We start from the raw sequence: 16479 nt of genomic DNA on the forward strand, positions 1-16479 counted from the left end.
TGTGGTTTATGTCTTATGTAAGAGCTAGACCAATCCAGAATGCATCATAGAGTGTGTATCTGTATATGTCTGCCAGCATGACATAGCGAGTATTAGAGTAATCGATATCAACTGTTTGTAATGAGCCAAGCTTGAACGTCAATGATTAAAGATGATTCTGAAACTCCGGCTCGGATGACAATGAATGGGATGGGCTAATTAATGAAACATACCAAAGTCCCTGCTTTAGATGCTACCTGTCATGATTCAAATGTATCTGCTAAGCGCCCTTACGAAATGGAAATCATGCACTGTCTCCTCATCTGGGTTTTCTTCTTACATGGGCATCTTTTGTTTTAGCTCGTCCAGTTTAATACTGAACTAAATTCATTGTTTCGTTGTAGGTCTAGGTTAGGTGCATCTTTTTTTGCGGTGTGAGAACAGGTAGTTTCTAGTAGGTTGGCCGAGACTCAGAATCGATGTTTGTGGGGTAACTTTGGAGTGCACCAGGAAATCGGGACTCAATCTGCTGTGGCTGCCTTATCGATAAGAGAAAAATAAATAAATGGTTTAGAAGGATGACTAACAACTTTTTGCCTCCATCCCATAACTCTAAAGTATTTATGAGAGTTGCCGCTGCTATAAAAAGGTCCTTTGAGGATATGTGAAGCTCTTGAATACCGTAAAGTAGGCTATGCTCACACAGATTATACGAAGAACTATGGCTACAGAAGTCAAGCGAGTGCCTATCCCTCGTCGAGGTGTCGACTATCGCGGCAAGGTTGTCCTTGCACCCATGGTCCGCTCGGGAGAGCTTCCTTCGAGACTTTTGGCTCTCCAATATGGCGCAGATCTTGTCTGGGGTAAGTCACATAACCCGAGAAGAAATCTAAGAAACCAGACCACTAACAATACATGACAGGACCGGAGACTGTTGATCATTCCATGATTGGAACAACTCGACGCTTCGATGAAGAGTCTAAGACAGTAGAGTGGTTCCGTATTTCTTCCCATGGACAGAAAGATCCACCTCCTGATGCCAAAGAGAGCATCATTTATAGATTACATCCCGAGCTTGAAAAGGACAAGCTCATCTTCCAGATTGGCACCTCAGATCCCGATCGTGCGGTGGAAGCCGCTAGGTTGGTAGCCGCAGATGTCGCTGGCATCGATGTCAATGCTGGCTGCCCGAAACCATTTAGCACTAGCGGAGGCATGGGTGCTGCTCTTCTCAAGACTCCCGACAAGCTTTGCGCCATTCTTGAGGCTCTTGTGAAGAACATCACCCCTGAGTTTGAAATCGGAATCAGCGTCAAGATCAGACTTCTCGACACTGCTGCCGAAACCGAAGCTCTCGTCCGTCAGCTTTGCAGTACAGGCATCACAGGATTAACCATACATTGCCGCACAACCCCTATGAGGCCCAGAGAACGGGCTATCCGTGGACAGCTACGTATGATCGCAGAAGTCTGTCATGAGTATGGTGTTGCCTGCCTCGTAAATGGAGATGTTGAGGGTCGGGACCATGGTTTGCAGCTCGCCGAAGAGTTCGGAGCGGACGGTGCCATGATTGCAGTTGCTGCCGAGAAAAACCCCAGCTGTTTCAGGAGTAAGGCCGATGGCGGTATGGCGCCCTGGGAAGAAGTTGTCGACCAATATGTCAAGACTGCCATTGATGTCGACAATCGCTTCGGCAACACGAAGTTCCTTCTTGCCAATATGATTCCCGGAAAATCCAAGTCTCATCAGCCTGTCAATCAGTCCAAGAATTACAAGAGTATTTGCGAGGCGCTGTCGCTTGACAAGTATCTTGAGGCCGCTTCCGCCATCGATAAAAAACGTGGTCTCGATCAGCCTCTTCAGGGAAAAGCCGCAAAGAAGGCGGCAGCTAAGGCTAATGCAGCCGCCAACGCGCAATCAACCAGACCAGAGCAAGGAAAGGAACAGAAACGCAAAAGAAAGATGTCTGATAGCAGACCCGCGAAGCAAGCCAAGGCCTCGGAGCCCGAACCAATTGCTACGGCCGTTTAGGGGAACTACTGAGTATAGTGAAAAAGGGATAACGGACGGCGTACGGCTTACTACAAAACTTAGATTCGCATTTACGGAGTTCAGGGTTCAGGCTCAGCAGATACAGAGTCCTGAAATGAAAACATTTAAGTAAATGGCCAGGGGAAAATGACAAATTTTTGCCGTATTGGCTTGGGCAGGACACCAAGACGCTCAATTAAAGTTGACAGCATCATATCTCAGACACAAGATTTGTATCTGACGGGCAATGTGCTTCCGGGTGGATAATAAACACTGACAAGAAAATGTTTCTTCTTAATGGTGATGTGCTTAGAATGTCCCAACGTTGTAGAGTTAGATAACAAGGAGCCCACAGCAGCTCTGCATTTCGTGGTCGAGTAGGCAGGAAAATAACTAGCAAGCAATATCTTGGTATTGACACCATGACGAACCTGCTTATTCAAAATACATACAGCGCTCCGGTAGCCGACTCTAAGCGGGACCGGCTCTTGATACAAATGAACAGTGTTCGGAACTCTATGTGATAGTACATCTCTTCTCAACTCGCTTTTTAAAACCCTTTATTTGCCCTTCTGAACCCAGCCCTCGACGGCTTCCCTCGCGTCTGTCACCTTCTCATCGACGTATTTCACGCCAACTTGTGAATGCGCCTTAGCAAAGCTGGCGCTGTTGAGGATGCTCTCCCGAAGTCGGATGTGAGACTGAGCAACAACAGGGAATCTCTGCTCATACTTCCAAGTAAGATCAGAGATGTTGCGCATGGTAACGGGGATAACAGTCCAGCCGGCACCGATACCCAGGGCAAGAGGAAGCGATGCGCGGAGGATGATATTGCGATTGCGGGTGATGATGCTACCCGCCATGGCAGCAACCAAAACGTAGATAGCGCCAGGCATGAGCTGTTCGCCGCTTTCGCGAGAGGGAGCCAGCGAAGCGATGGTGCTGGTGAAAGACTGCTCGAGGTTGAAGGCTGAATCCATGGTCTCGTTGACCTTGTTCTCAGCAGCAACAGCGTACTTGTACAGAGACAAGCGTCCCATTCCAACGTAAACAGCTAAACGGTCCGTAGGAGTGGGCGAGTGGTGCCTCTGCTCCTCCTCTTGTTCGATCGGCTCAGCGGGCGGCGTAACAGCGGGTGGTGGTGTCACAGGTGAGGGCTTTGGAGCTGGGATCTCGAAGTCGTCGTAAATGGGTTTTCGCTATGATATAGTTAGTATGGTTGCATATTCCCCCCAGAGCTCTGTATGTAGAACGAAAGTAACGAACCTTGAGGTCGCTAGGTCCTTCGGCGAAAACAGTGGCTGGAGTCAGTGCCATGCCACCGAGGGCCATGGTTGCGAAAGGCGCCAAAGAGCGCTGCAAGAATCAATTAGTATTGAGAAGCTTTTCCAAAGCTTAGGTGGCATGACTAACCCTTGAGAACACCACTCGTGAAGCCATTGTACGCTCAATTGCCGGGTGGATGAGAAAAGACGTCACGCGAATTCAAGATAGACGTTGGATGCTGCTGAGCACAATCACCACTAACTAGCCGGAAAATCTAGGACGGAGGCTCTGCTGGGCCATTCAGAATGGAGCACGGCAGGCGTTGAATCGGGATGACTAAGGCTCAATCCCGGACCAAGGCACGAAGCAGCCAGGTCGACAAGGGCGGAAATATTCCAAACAGGGAAGGCGACAAGGGACAAGCGATTGGATCCGACGCCGGAAAGTTCGAAGGCGGGCAAGAGTGCAGTACCTCTCTAGTATGTAGATAGGTACCCCAGATCTAAGATTCTATCTATTGCATCTTATTCGATACACAAACACATACGTATTGTATCTGTTTCTCTCTTTGTCGTCACGAATACTTTTTGTTTTCAATTACCCCATCCTCAATAGATACATGATCGCTTTCCTACCAGTACATTTACAATGCTGCGTTCGAGAGGCACTCGCCTCTGGATCTGCAATAGATGTGTTCGGCACACGACAAAATCTCCCCAGCGGAGATGGCAGTCTATCGCTTCCGCAGTAGCTCGAGCTGTCTCACCAAGCACTCCAGTCAACCATGCCACGAGCTCGAATCACGATGATGCCGTCCTGCGCAGTTTATTCGACGCCCCCGCCGGAAGGTCTTTCCCCAAATTCAGTTTAAAGAAGAGCCAGGGTTTATTCAAGAATCGATACCTTACAAACCCGCATGGCTTCCACCAATTCGCGCAGAAGAACCTCGAGCGAGCAACCAAGATTGTCAAGAAGGTCCTTAATGCCTCCTCAATAGAAGAGTACCGGACGGTCGTTCGCGATCTCGATCGACTCAGCGATTTATTATGCCGAGTACTCGACCTTTCAGACTTCGTCCGCATGACGCACCCGGATGCTCGATTTCAAGAAGCCGCCGGCGATGCTTGGGGAATGGTCTATCAGTATATGAACCAACTTAATACCATGACTGGTTTAAGCGATCAATTGAGCCAGGCTTTATCGATGCCCGAGGTTACAAAAGTGTGGTCAGAGGAAGAGAGGACAGTTGCCGAACAGCTGAAACTGGACTTTACGAAATCGGCAGTCAACCTACCGAAAGCCTCACGAGACAGATTTGTAGATCTATCTTCGCGCATTAGTGAAATAGGTTCGGCTTTTGCACAAGGGATGCAACCTGCGATAAAGTCTCTAACTTTGCCGGCTTATAAGTTTTATGGCCTTTATCCTGGGATCGCGGCGACTCTCAAGGTGCGACAAAACATCACACTTCCTACTCTCAGTTCAGATGCGATTGGAGCGCTTCAGAGCGTGCACGATGAAGATACTCGTAAAGAGATATATCTGGCCCAACGAACAGCCTCTAAGGAGACCATAATGTACCTTGAGGCCATGTTAAAGCTTAGAGGCGAGCTTGCAGAGCTTGCCGGTTTTGAAAGCTATGGCCACATGGCTCTCAAGGACCGCATGATGGCTAAGACGCCCACATCTGTGATGGAGTTCTTACTTGCTCTGAGAGACAATAACACTCCGATAATCCAAGCCGAACTACAAGAGCTGGTCGCAAAGAAGCGAGACCGACTCAATCTCCCAGATGTTCAGCTTCAAGCCTGGGACAAGGACTTCTATATGGAAAAGATTCGAGTCGATTTAAGATCTCGGCAGCGGCGAGAAGACCAACTCAACGCATTCTTCTCTGTCGGAACAGTGATACAGGGCCTCTCACGGCTGTTTGATCGCCTCTACGGTATCCGTCTTGTTCCAAGAGAAACTCTGCCTGGAGAAACATGGCACCCTGAAGTTAAACGACTTGATGTCATTACCGATAAAGGCGACTTAATCGCCGTTCTTTACTGCGATCTATTTCACCGCCCCCAAAAGTCTGGCAATCCTGCTCACTTCACAGTGAGATGCTCTCGAGAGATCTTACCTGATGAAGTCGCAGAGATTGCTGCGGACTATGACAGCAACGGGCCGAGCTTTGAGTCACCAGAGCTAGCAGCCAATGACGGTATGGAGGTTTCGAAAGAGGACGGCGTGCTTAAGCAGCTACCTACAATCGCGCTTGTGTGTGATTTCCTCCCAAGCGAGAACTCCAGAGAACCATCATTGCTCTCTTACCAGTCCGTTGAGACTCTTTTCCATGAAATGGGACATGCCATTCACTCTATCCTTGCACGGACCAGCTTTCAGAATGTCTCTGGCACTCGTTGCGCCACTGATTTCGCCGAGCTGCCTTCAACGCTCATGGAGCACTTCGCTGCCGACCCTACCGTTCTATCTCTGTTTGCGCGCCACTGGAAATCAGATAGAGCTTTACCATACGAGCTTGTCGCTGAAAGAATTGGCTTGACTAAGCGTTTCGAGGGTATGGAAACAGAGAACCAAATCATACTTGCAATGGTAGACCAGGCATACCACTCCTCGACTATCGAAGATGCGGGCTTCGACTCAACCTCTATCTTTCATGATATCAAATCTCGCTTTGCTCATGGTCCCCGGGACCCGCCAAGTACCTGCTGGCAGGGCTTTTTTGGCCACTTGCATAGTTACGGCAGTACCTACTATAGCTACCTATTCGACCGTGTTCTCGCTGAGCGTGTTTGGCGTGTTGTATTCAAAGCGGGCGAGAACGGTGGCGCCCTCAACCGTGAGAACGGAGAGCGGCTGAAAGAGAATCTCTTGAAATGGGGAGGTGGCAGAGATCCTTGGACCTGCTTGTCTGATACCCTCGGAGATGAGAGACTTGCGCCTGGTGATGAGAAGTCTATGGCATTGGTGGGAAGCTGGGGAATAAAGGATGATCATCATCCGTCAAGTGTATACGCTGGTATATAAATAGAAGTAACACAGCAATGACATATATTGTAGTCAGACATGCATGCATTGCACGATATATCATCCTTATGTTTCAAGAATTGATTGTGTCAATATGATAACTCTTTGGCTCAGTTATTATCTCTAACTGATGATTTCAGCTCGCTGAGTCAAAGCGACATGACGCTATCCCTTCAGATTTCCCCGGTACGCCAAGCTATGACACCCAAAAGTGGGCAGGCCTCTAAAGCAAGATAAACTAAATAACAAGAAAAACGTCCAAGCCTTCCAGTGCGCTGCACTGTAACGGTCGGTAAGACAAAAGTAAATGTAAGTAAGTGGTTATAAGGAATGTGGTGGGTGGTGAGGATACGCAGGGGCGTAAACGAAAACGGTTCGAAAGCAATGCCGCCTCAAAGTTCATAAGTCATCTGCAACCAAATATCGTACAATGGGTATCGCTAGCAAAGGTAAGATATATGTGGTTCTGGAGTGCAACCTGGCTTGCTCAGAACAGTGACCGGTCATATGACCCGACGAAGATGCTGCGAAGATTTCTGAGTACCTCTGCCCATGGTTAATTGTGATAAAGACAACGTCCGTGCCGCCTTTGTCTGTGCCTGGTCTTCCCTATCGAGGTCTTCGCCAAAAGCGCCAAAGTTATGTCCACTCTCTTCACGAGGTGTCTCAAATGTATCGGAGTACTCGCTGTCGTCGCCATGGCCAGTCCCAATACCCGAATCTTCGGGGTCGACGTGTCGGCTATGCGATCTCGTGATGACCGCCAGGGATGCAAGGTTATCATCATCGTCGTCGTGATCGAACGCCGATCTGTCACCAAAGGACTTCGCTGTCGGAGGGGGGTCGTACCCGCCGTTCATAGCTGCTGAATTTGATAGAATGCTTAGTTGGTGACCAAGTGTCCTGACTTGAGTCTCCAAAGCTTGTCGGGCGGAACGTTCGGTATGAATCAGAGCTAGAAGTGTTGTGTAATGATCCATCGTAAAAGCCTCGGGTGCATCTTTGAGCAAGCTGGGTAGACTAGTCGTGCCACGGACTGTTGCTGTGGATGTAGGGCGATCCTTGCTGCCATCCAAAATGGCTGGGGACTGTAGATCAAGAAACATACTTCCTCTTTGGCCTGCTTTTTGATGACCATCGAGTCGCCTCGACCCTCTCCTGTTGTCCCTTTCAGTCCAATCTGCTTGGTCATTTGCAACCTTTGCCGTGTACCGTTCTTCGATTGGGATTGGGGGCGCAGCCCGGTCAGGGGGGTCCAGGTGTGATTGTCGGTTCGAGCCATTGTCGCGCATTCGGTCGAGAACTTGCTCTAACTGATAAACGCGGGACTCAAGATTGTTGATCCGTGTCTCCATGTTCGCTGCATGTGTAATCTTCATGCTGCCCACTTGTTTCATGTCTGCAAAAGAGCCAAAGTTGAAGGGTTCCGCCTGTTGCTGCTGTGAATCTTCTTCCTCGCCATGCTGAACATAATCGGCTTCCGCGGCGACGCCATCTTCGCCGTCCACAACGTTAGAAGACATGGGGTGCATGAAGGTAGGATCGTAGCTTTCTCTCCAATATTTGATCTCGTCACTGCGCCGGCGAGTATGAATATGGCTGTCATCTGGGAGACCTGACAAGCTCCGCGATCTTCGTCGAACTCCTGGAAGATCGCTGGTAATTGCACGCCCGATTTCGTTGACGTTCTCGTCATGTTGATCCTGACGGCTTTCTCGACCATGACTGCTCGCAGGTCGCGGAGAAAGACCTGCCAGATTACACTCACGTAGCTTTGCTGCATGAGTTAGACCGAAGTCAGCGCTCAATGAGTTACGTGCGCTCTCAATGGCGCGTACGTCTTCCGGTCTGATAGAGTGAGATCTCAACGCTCGATCGAACTCGGTGATGGGGAGTGAGGCAGACCGCTTAGACTCTGCTCCAGGGAAAGGGCGACTCCTTGCTCTAGGAGCCGATCTATCTTTATGACTTAAGCTGGGCACTGAATCTTGTGCTCGACCATCCTCGCCGGTCGATCGGCGATAAGGCCCGGGGCGTACTGGCACTGACCCGGCTTCTGAGTCGGTATTTCCAGTGCTCTCGTTGTCGTTGGCCCTCTTCTTGCGGTTGAAGAGCTTACCCAAAGCACCACGAAGGGTCGATTGTTTTCGTTGTGGGCGCTCCTTATCTTTATTTTGCGTACGATCTGAGCTAACAAAAGAATGCCTGGCATTGCTTGATGGCTCAGCCTTTTGCAGCCGGCTTGGTGTACCAGGCTGCCGGGCATGGATTGATAATCTTGGCTCCTCTCTGAAACTGTGTGGTCCGTTTCGACGAGTTTCTGGAAGAGTTGGTGATCTGAAATCACTGCGGGATGGGGTGGGCTCGGGTTGAGATTCCTGGAATTCGTTCTGGACAGGCGTCGCTATGTTGGTACCAGGATTGCGAATTGGAAATTCATCGTCCAGAGAAGTTGAAATGGGAACCGGTCCTGAGATTCTGCCCCGGATAGCAGACTGTTGAATATCAACAGGCTGAGCGCCTGGAGCAGCATTGGCCCCAGATTTCCACGGTTTCTTCATTGTGGAAAGCGTGGCGGGGAACAAATAGATTTGAGTCGATGGGGAAGGTGAAAATGCGACACGAGAGTAATGAGACAGTAAGAGAACGGAAATGATAAAAATAAAAGCGGTCAGACGAGATAAACTGACGGTATGCCTTGATGCATATTCTTGGATGAGTGCTCATAAAACAAGGTCTCGACCCGTGCACGCTCGTCTACCTATACATGGGCAGCCTGGCCTATCTCCGGTTGACTTGACGAGGGGCACAGAAAGACACGGCACGGAGCGGCCAAACGAACGAGTGTAAGTAGAAAAGAAAAGGCAATTTATCAGTTTATGGCATTGCGGGAAAAAGGTGCCCTTGCCGTCCGAAAAGGGCGAGCAGATGTCCAAAGAGGAAGAATGACAGGACGAGAGAGTTTGAAACAAACACACATACGGGCTTGCAGGTCCGGGTGGGCGACTGGCACCTATTAATGTCGGGTCAGCAGGATGGATATGCAACGCACGCCATGCGAAACCGCGCTTGAGCCAGCGGGCCAGGGACCATTTGCGGGTTCTTGAAGCGCGACGAAACGTTCAATGCCACGCTGGATGACATGGAGGGACGAAAGGGGGTGTTGTAAGGCATGCCAATTTGACAAGGGGCCCGGCGGGGAATGAAATAGTTTGACTGAAGCAGACCATACATGCTTCCTCCCAGCACCGTTAGCTCAAGCGGTGAACGACATCAGAGGAACGGCCAGTCTGGTTGAGTCACCTCAACCAATGTACGATTGCTCAAACGGCAGAAATACAGGTTGAGTGGAGCATAAAGGAGCACATTGAAGCTTGGGTGAATCAGAATGGAAGCTTCCCATGCCATGCGTTTGCGCCGTGTCGTGTCAAGGTCCAGAGCCTGCGGAATCGCTCAGTGGCTCATTATGCTGCGGCTAGCAAGACAGGGGTCATCCAATTACAGCTTGGTTGCACGCTCTTGCAGAGAGACCCTTGTCAGTTCAACAGACGAAGCAGAACAGAGCCCGGGCTTCGGGCTTGACTTGTGCTTTGTCGAAGCACCGCAATGACCGCACTGCAATGAACCCTGCATATGACATTTCAGTTGAACTGAAGCACTGGACTAGAAGACAGGGGTCCATTGTATTCTTGATAGAGATTTCAACAGTCCGAGAGCTCATATCGGCCTGCCTTGCTTGCCTCGTGGCTCACGACCGGGTGCATGACATTCCGGGGCATTGTTGCATTATTGAGACAAGGTCCCTCGATCAGCGCAATTAAGACGAATTCACAACCATCTGAATTGAGCGAACCTGACCTGTTTGAAGACTCAAGTGAAGCTATTGGCTGCGAAACTATCGTGCCATGGTAGCTTGTTAGTAGTATATTTAAATCGGCGTGCGGTGCTTCCAAGTAACGTGCCGTCTTGATCTAGAGCGTCAACTTGGATCAAATGGATAGTAGCATCCAATCCAGCCTTTGCTCCCTTTCGTGAATGGCGCCAACCCGTGGCAACTTATGGATGGGGTTGTGAGCTTGAAACATGACAGAAAAAATGACAATGGTGTTCCAGGTCGGGGTACTTTCTTTTCTTGGGGTCAATTCATGTTGGGTTGGAGGGTGGCACCTCCCCCATTGGCAAAGGACTGGCCATTCGCGAGGAAGGCACCCTCACAGTCGAGACTGCCAGATTCATGCAGGCTGCTTCAGACTCGTTAGAGGTCGAGTAAAGCACCTTCCTTGGTTTATCTTTTCCCTTTTCTCATCAATCAATGAATTACCACGCAAACCTCCAACATCAAAGAACACCCGCTCTCAGTTGTTCAAGACTTTCGAACTCTGGATGATAATAAGTACAGCAAAGGAAATCAACTATCTGGATACTAAGGTAACTATCTGCGGCCCCACGCGACCTAGCAAAGCACGACGGAAGCTTTAACCAGTTAGCGCCCGTTGTCGCTAACGTCCATCTGACTCGACTTACTTACATTGCGTTAGAGCCACCGCAAAAAGCGACCATAACTCCAACCGCAGCGCCACGTTCTCCAGAACAACCCCCAACTGATGTTGATAGTGCAGGGTCATGTTGTATTGCACCCTCGGTGAAGAATGAACTACAGATACCTCTCACCTGCGGCATTCAAATTGTGCGATCGGTCTCGAGCTAGTTCTTGTGACTACACGTGCAGCGAACCAATCAATAGTAACACAGATCTTGACTAGGTACGGATACGGACCTACCTACCTACGATAATGCTGCATTGATATGTGCGCTCAGCCAAGTCGAGAGCTTTGCTGATATCCTGACTCGACTTGGTCCACGTATAAGCAGGGATGGCCTTTATGAGCCTCTTCTGGCATGTGTTTTCCTGAAGGGTGCTTTTGCATTGTACCTGCATCCCCCTTTTTGGAGACACACGGCACTCTGTTACTGATATTGCATTCTAGCCTTCCAGGATAACAAGCTTTTGCGTTTGAGAGCTCTCGATGATCATCGATGGATCTTCCCTGACGTGCTCGATCTCAGGAACCCATCTCGTCTCGACAGTTTTAGGCGGGGACCCAGACGACAGGGATACTGCTATATTTTCCGACCAATGAAGTCATGACTTCCAACATCTCGGTTGTCTTTGCTGTGCATCATCTGCAGAGCATCTACTCAGATATTCGCAGATATATTGTCTATCCGTTCTGCCCAACGCTTATGCTACCTCGTCACAGAGTGACACGTAGGAATTTTCCATTTCAGAGTCTGTCATGCTCAACAGCAAGCCAATACATGCTCTAAGCTGGGGAGCCAAGGTTTCCTGAAACTGACACAACGGCGTTATTTAGACTACTCAGTTGCCAAGTCACCAGACCGAGTTTTGGTTCTCATATCACAATCTATCAATTCTCAATTTCAGCTGACAGATACTTTGGAATGTCGAATCTGTGCCTCAAGGGTGGTCTTATTACCCTTGCAGGTCCAGACGATACTTGGTCCGCTAAGACACGGTTACAACTGGCAAACCTCTTCGTCAATCGAGAGATCTTCGATCCACCACTATACCAAGAGAAACGTCGCATACGTACTTGTTCCCTTGACCAGACTACAGAAGAGAGAAAAAAAAGCTACCGTTCTGGAAGAAAATCCCACTATAGTTCACAGACAGTCCCCCACGGTTCGGTAAAGTCCCACAGTAAACGAGGAACCTGAAACAATCCAGGATGTTGATAATAGCGTCGCGACTGCGTCTCTTGGGCAACTGCCTTAGCAGATCTCCCAATTAATTTTGACATGTTGATTAGACTAAAGACGGATTGATTGCCATTCCCGTGTGATGGCTCTCTCAGCTCTTTCAAACTTCAGCTCCTGGAAGCGGGCTTTTATAGGCGATGTTTCAGGAGAAGCTGGAATCACCCGTTCCCGTTTGCCCTCCGCACGTCGCTAAGTAGCGCGTTCGACTCCAGGTGACATCAACAGTCAATCTATCGGCCGAAATATTAAAAAATGACTCTCTAACGTGGCCTTGCGTATCAGTATCGCCAGCAAGTATGTGCCGATTGCAGGCGAGGCGGGGCTCGGTGGCCTTCGACAGGTGGCTAATCATGTGTCAAGTTGGACGCATCGGGGTATCGCAAGTCAGCGTTGTCTTCGAGGTATTGCATCCATTTCTTCAAGAAGCTGCTTCCTCTGTGAAACCAGCACGTTAGTGATGCTTCGTCTCAGGTGTATGGCTGGAACAATCTGCGCAGCATTTGTCAAACCAATGACTGCAGCTTCGAGGCCTGGTGCCACACGTCGTGGGTGTGACTGTCACTTACTTCTGGACGGTCTCCGAGTCTCCGATAACTGTCAAAGATCGCTTGGGACGTGTCATTGCAACTGTATGGACCTGCATTAGCTAAAACGTCGTCCGTGTTCGTCTGCCCATTTCAGAACGGGAAGCCTCGGGATGTCACCTTACCGTTGAGACGTCGTTTCTCGCCAAGAAATCCGACTTCGCCCTCAGAATTGCTTCTAACAAGGCTCACAATCACCGCCTCTTTTTCGCGGCCTTGAAAACCATCGACGCTGCCGAGCTCGATGCCAGGGAACTTGTCCTTCAGCGGAGCCAAGACGGCAAGCTAAATGTTGTCCCACTGTCAGTACATGTCCCACCTCTAAGCTTGTATGTTCAACGCACCTGAGCATTGTAAGGCGTCACAACAGCTATGTCTTCCGGACGGACCCCGGCACCCACGAGTTGCTTCACGTGTTGTTGTACAAGAGCCGCCTCCATTTCGTTGCTCTTACTGTCGCCGTGCAAGCTTGCTTTACCCTTCTTGGGAGTGTCCTTGTCGTCTTCCTCGTTCTTCTCAGGGAAGTCTCCCCCCTGTGTGTCGATGAAAATGACAGGCTCATTGGTATCTTCATTATCTTCGACCTCATAATCAAGATCCTTGAGGAGACGGTGTTTCACTGCATCGGCAGCAATAAGCTTAGAGTCGTAGAGTTCATCAGAAGGAAAGCGCATAATGCTCTCATGCATTCGGTACTGGGTGGTCAACATGCGTTTGATGGAAGACCCATGCAATGCCAGTAGTCTGTCAAACAGAGTAACTTCAAGTGTGGCACCCTTTTTGATTTGGACTCCATCTTTCACTGGCGCCTTAACCTTGGTATTGCTCGATTTGATAGTTGGAGGGAGCTGCAGATGGTCACCAGCACATACAACCTTTTTGGCAGATACGAGAGGAACCCAGCATTGAGCTTCGAGAGCTTGGCTGGCCTCATCGATGATAACAACATCGAATTCTTCGTTTCGCAACTGGTAGCCTCCTGCTCCATGTAGTGTCGCGAGAACGACCTTGCTACCGCCAATGAGGGTACTAACACACCGACGTTCTCGCTCGCGAAACTCTTTTCGTAGCTCCTTGAGATCTGTGTATATGGCCTTGCGTTCCTTGCCGCTCTTTGTCTTCTTGATCGAGGCCTGTTTCGTGTCCATCTCGGAACGTATGTCTTTTACGATGCCACCGGCTTCTGACGTTTGTGTAAGTACATCGAGTGAATGGTCTACAACAGAAGGAAGTAAACGAGCGGGATGGCCTAGACGAAGGATTGGGATCTTGTGAGGAGCCAATCTCTCGACAATGTTGTCAACTGAGATGTTAGAAGGGCCACAGACGAGAATTCTCTGTTCCAACTTGATCATCTGAAGAATCAATTCGATAAGAGTGTGAGTTTTGCCGGTCTAAATAAGTCAGCGGGGCTGTACTATATTGTCTACATAAGCCTTGGCGACTTACTCCTGGTGGTCCATGAATCAAGGCAACTTCTCGTGAGGCCAATGCGAATCGAATTGCATCCTTTTGAGAATCGTTGAGCGTGGGATCAAACCATGTAAGATTCCCCACGTTCTCATCCTGTGTTAAATCTGCAGCGACTGGCGATGGACTTGACAAGCCGAAGAGTACTCTGATGAAGCTTGAATATTCCGACTCATTCATTTTGTTCAGCTTCTCCATTGTCCAATTCATTCTGCCATGTAATCAGCATCACATATCTTCAGTGCATGAGTGAGAAATGAGTCAAGGTACCTTTTATATGTTACCTCGTCTGCCAATTTGACCGCCCAAACCCTCCCCGTGAAGGCAACTTCCTCCTTTCCCTCGTCGATGGCAACAGCAACCCATCCTCTGCTCACCTTTGTCACCACACCCCTAGCACCCTTCTTTTCCAAGTCTTTTACCTCTCGCTTCTTGGCGCTTCCAGCAGGCTGTTCAGCGACAAGGACGATGTCTCCTGTACGTAGGCCATGCTCAGGCAATTCGTCAGCTGAACCTGTGGCAGCGTCAGGAGACAGCTCGAGAACAGTCCGGCCACCAAGGCCAGTCCGCTGCCCCGAGACGACGAGGTTTGTCAGAGCGAGACCAGCGCGCTGTAGAGCTGTGGGACTGTGGTTGGAGATGAGAGAGCTGGTTTCATTGATCTCGGTCTGAAGCTCTTGGTCTAGAAGGGCGAGTTGAGTGGTGGCAAAGGTTGGAATGTCAACGGGCTCTAAATTGGGAGCCATGATTGAATAGTGCACGATCGTGCAAAGAGGTACTTGAAAAAAAAGAGGTGAGCTGTCACAGTACAAGTGAGAAGTGAAGGTCAGTCAGTGTAAGAGTTCCAGGTTGAATAGTGGGATGGGATTGTTTGGTGGGGGAGCTCTAAGCTCTAAGAATGGACCCCGCCATAACCTGGTGACGGTGACGTCTGGCGACTCATGAAACTGGAATAGGCAGTCATGATGAATGCCATCATGAGAGCTTTCAAAGGTGTGTTTCGTTGATAATATTGCTATTCATTGGTATCTCTTATGAATGACAAATAGAATGAGGCGATTTCTCTGGCAAAAACCTCATACGTACAAATACTCCTGGTATCAAGTCATGATACTGATCCCACATAAATGCGCCTTGTCCAAAGCAACCCCGCCATTAAACTACCAGCTATATACCAATTGACAAACTATTCTGAGCAGACCGATTCGATTCAATCATGTATATCTTATATCTCATGCTCGGAGGGGTGTATAGCAATCACTACAATGAGAGACGCAACCATGATGGCCAACGCAACAAAGGCAACAATCATGATTGTGCCACGACTGGCAGGGAACTTGCCCTTTATGACCCAGTGTTGAGATTGGAAGTAACGCTTGTATCCGAGAAACAAAACTAATATGCTGATACCCAGGAACGTGGTGCCGAGAGGTTTGCCCATGTGTCTCAATGTTGCAGCGTTTCGGTCGGAAATCTTGTCGCCATCATGGCCGCTTTCGAGACTGGTATTGAGGCGAAACAGCTGAGTAACAGCTATACCGATCGATGCAAAACTTAAGGAAGTTCGTAGCCACGCTAGAAATGTTCGTTCTTTTGGGCAGTTGTTAGATGACTAGTGATGAGAGTATTTGGATGTGATGGAAGCTTACCGATAGCGAGATGATCACGTGCGACACTGCCTTTATTCTCCAGCTCTATTGATCGGAACTTCTCAGCCTGTGCCTTCCACCATGACTGACTTTCATTATTCGATTCATCTTGTCGACTAGTCTGGGGACTTGGTACAGCTCCATTGTTGTTTCGCTGAGAGGACGGTCTCTGGTGGGAGTTTTGGGTCGAGGTTTTGCGAGCGCGGGGCCCAGAAGCAGCGGTTGTAGTATTAAGAGAACTGTAGTTCAGAGGCGGCGTGTGAGAAATGAAACCTGTGGCCTCGTCGGCGCTGCTATCATCGTTTACAGGGTTCGATCTAAGAGCCGAATTGGGCGGGAGGATGGGACTACCGGTAGGCCGAGGGGAGAGGTTGGTGGGAGAAATAGCAGCCATTGACTCTGCGCGTTCACGGGCGTTCTATTGGAGGCAACAAAGGATATTAGCACTGACTTCAGTATCAAAGGAATTGACTGAAAGAGGAGAATAATAATAATAAGAAAAGAAGAGTAAGAAGAGGGACTAGGACGAGAGCTGAGCACGCGATATTGGGCTGATCTGTCGGAAGCTATGTCCAACGGGGGAAGATCCGCCGGTAGTTGATGCGATGAACGCCACCAATTAATTGTACGGTGAAGATAGTCCAAGCAAGGGCACGGCTGAGAGTGATAAGAAGAGCATAGGT

General features: G+C 49.4%; 6 protein-coding genes across 6 annotated transcripts; 2 read left to right on the forward strand and 4 right to left on the reverse strand.

Annotated features, from left to right (window-relative positions):
* Positions 1–700: 700 nt before the first annotated feature.
* Positions 701–2010, forward strand: FIESC28_06148 (uncharacterized protein; the record flags this gene model as incomplete). The annotated part of the gene is made up of 2 exons (XM_031160293.1): positions 701–842; positions 902–2010. The coding sequence occupies 2 exons, from the start codon at positions 701–703 to the stop codon at positions 2008–2010; spliced, it is 1251 nt and encodes a 416-aa protein (XP_031015712.1).
* Positions 2011–2570: 560 nt separating this feature from the next.
* Positions 2571–3450, reverse strand: FIESC28_06149 (uncharacterized protein; the record flags this gene model as incomplete). Its single annotated transcript, XM_031160294.1, has 3 exons — positions 2571–3209; positions 3277–3366; positions 3424–3450. The coding sequence occupies 3 exons, from the start codon at positions 3448–3450 to the stop codon at positions 2571–2573; spliced, it is 756 nt and encodes a 251-aa protein (XP_031015713.1).
* A 474-nt stretch (positions 3451–3924) lies between these two features.
* FIESC28_06150 (uncharacterized protein) lies at positions 3925–6312 on the forward strand (the record flags this gene model as incomplete). The annotated part of the gene is made up of 1 exon (XM_031160295.1): positions 3925–6312. One exon carries the CDS (start codon positions 3925–3927, stop codon positions 6310–6312), a length of 2388 nt encoding a protein of 795 aa, XP_031015714.1.
* Positions 6313–6815: 503 nt separating this feature from the next.
* On the reverse strand, positions 6816–8873 carry FIESC28_06151 (uncharacterized protein; the record flags this gene model as incomplete). Its single annotated transcript, XM_031160296.1, has 1 exon — positions 6816–8873. The coding sequence occupies one exon, from the start codon at positions 8871–8873 to the stop codon at positions 6816–6818; it is 2058 nt and encodes a 685-aa protein (XP_031015715.1).
* A 3564-nt stretch (positions 8874–12437) lies between these two features.
* Positions 12438–14893, reverse strand: FIESC28_06152 (uncharacterized protein; the record flags this gene model as incomplete). Its single annotated transcript, XM_031160297.1, has 6 exons — positions 12438–12528; positions 12660–12720; positions 12803–12962; positions 13022–14071; positions 14127–14358; positions 14418–14893. 6 exons carry the CDS (start codon positions 14891–14893, stop codon positions 12438–12440), a joined length of 2070 nt encoding a protein of 689 aa, XP_031015716.1.
* Positions 14894–15372: 479 nt separating this feature from the next.
* FIESC28_06153 (uncharacterized protein) lies at positions 15373–16190 on the reverse strand (the record flags this gene model as incomplete). Its single annotated transcript, XM_031160298.1, has 2 exons — positions 15373–15737; positions 15797–16190. The coding sequence occupies 2 exons, from the start codon at positions 16188–16190 to the stop codon at positions 15373–15375; spliced, it is 759 nt and encodes a 252-aa protein (XP_031015717.1).
* Between the last annotated feature and the right edge of the window lie 289 nt (positions 16191–16479).

This window comes from Fusarium coffeatum (genome assembly GCF_003316985.1).
Source record: "Fusarium coffeatum strain FIESC_28 chromosome Unknown BRIP53273_contig_132, whole genome shotgun sequence".
In the NCBI taxonomy this organism is placed as follows: domain Eukaryota; kingdom Fungi; phylum Ascomycota; class Sordariomycetes; order Hypocreales; family Nectriaceae; genus Fusarium; species Fusarium coffeatum.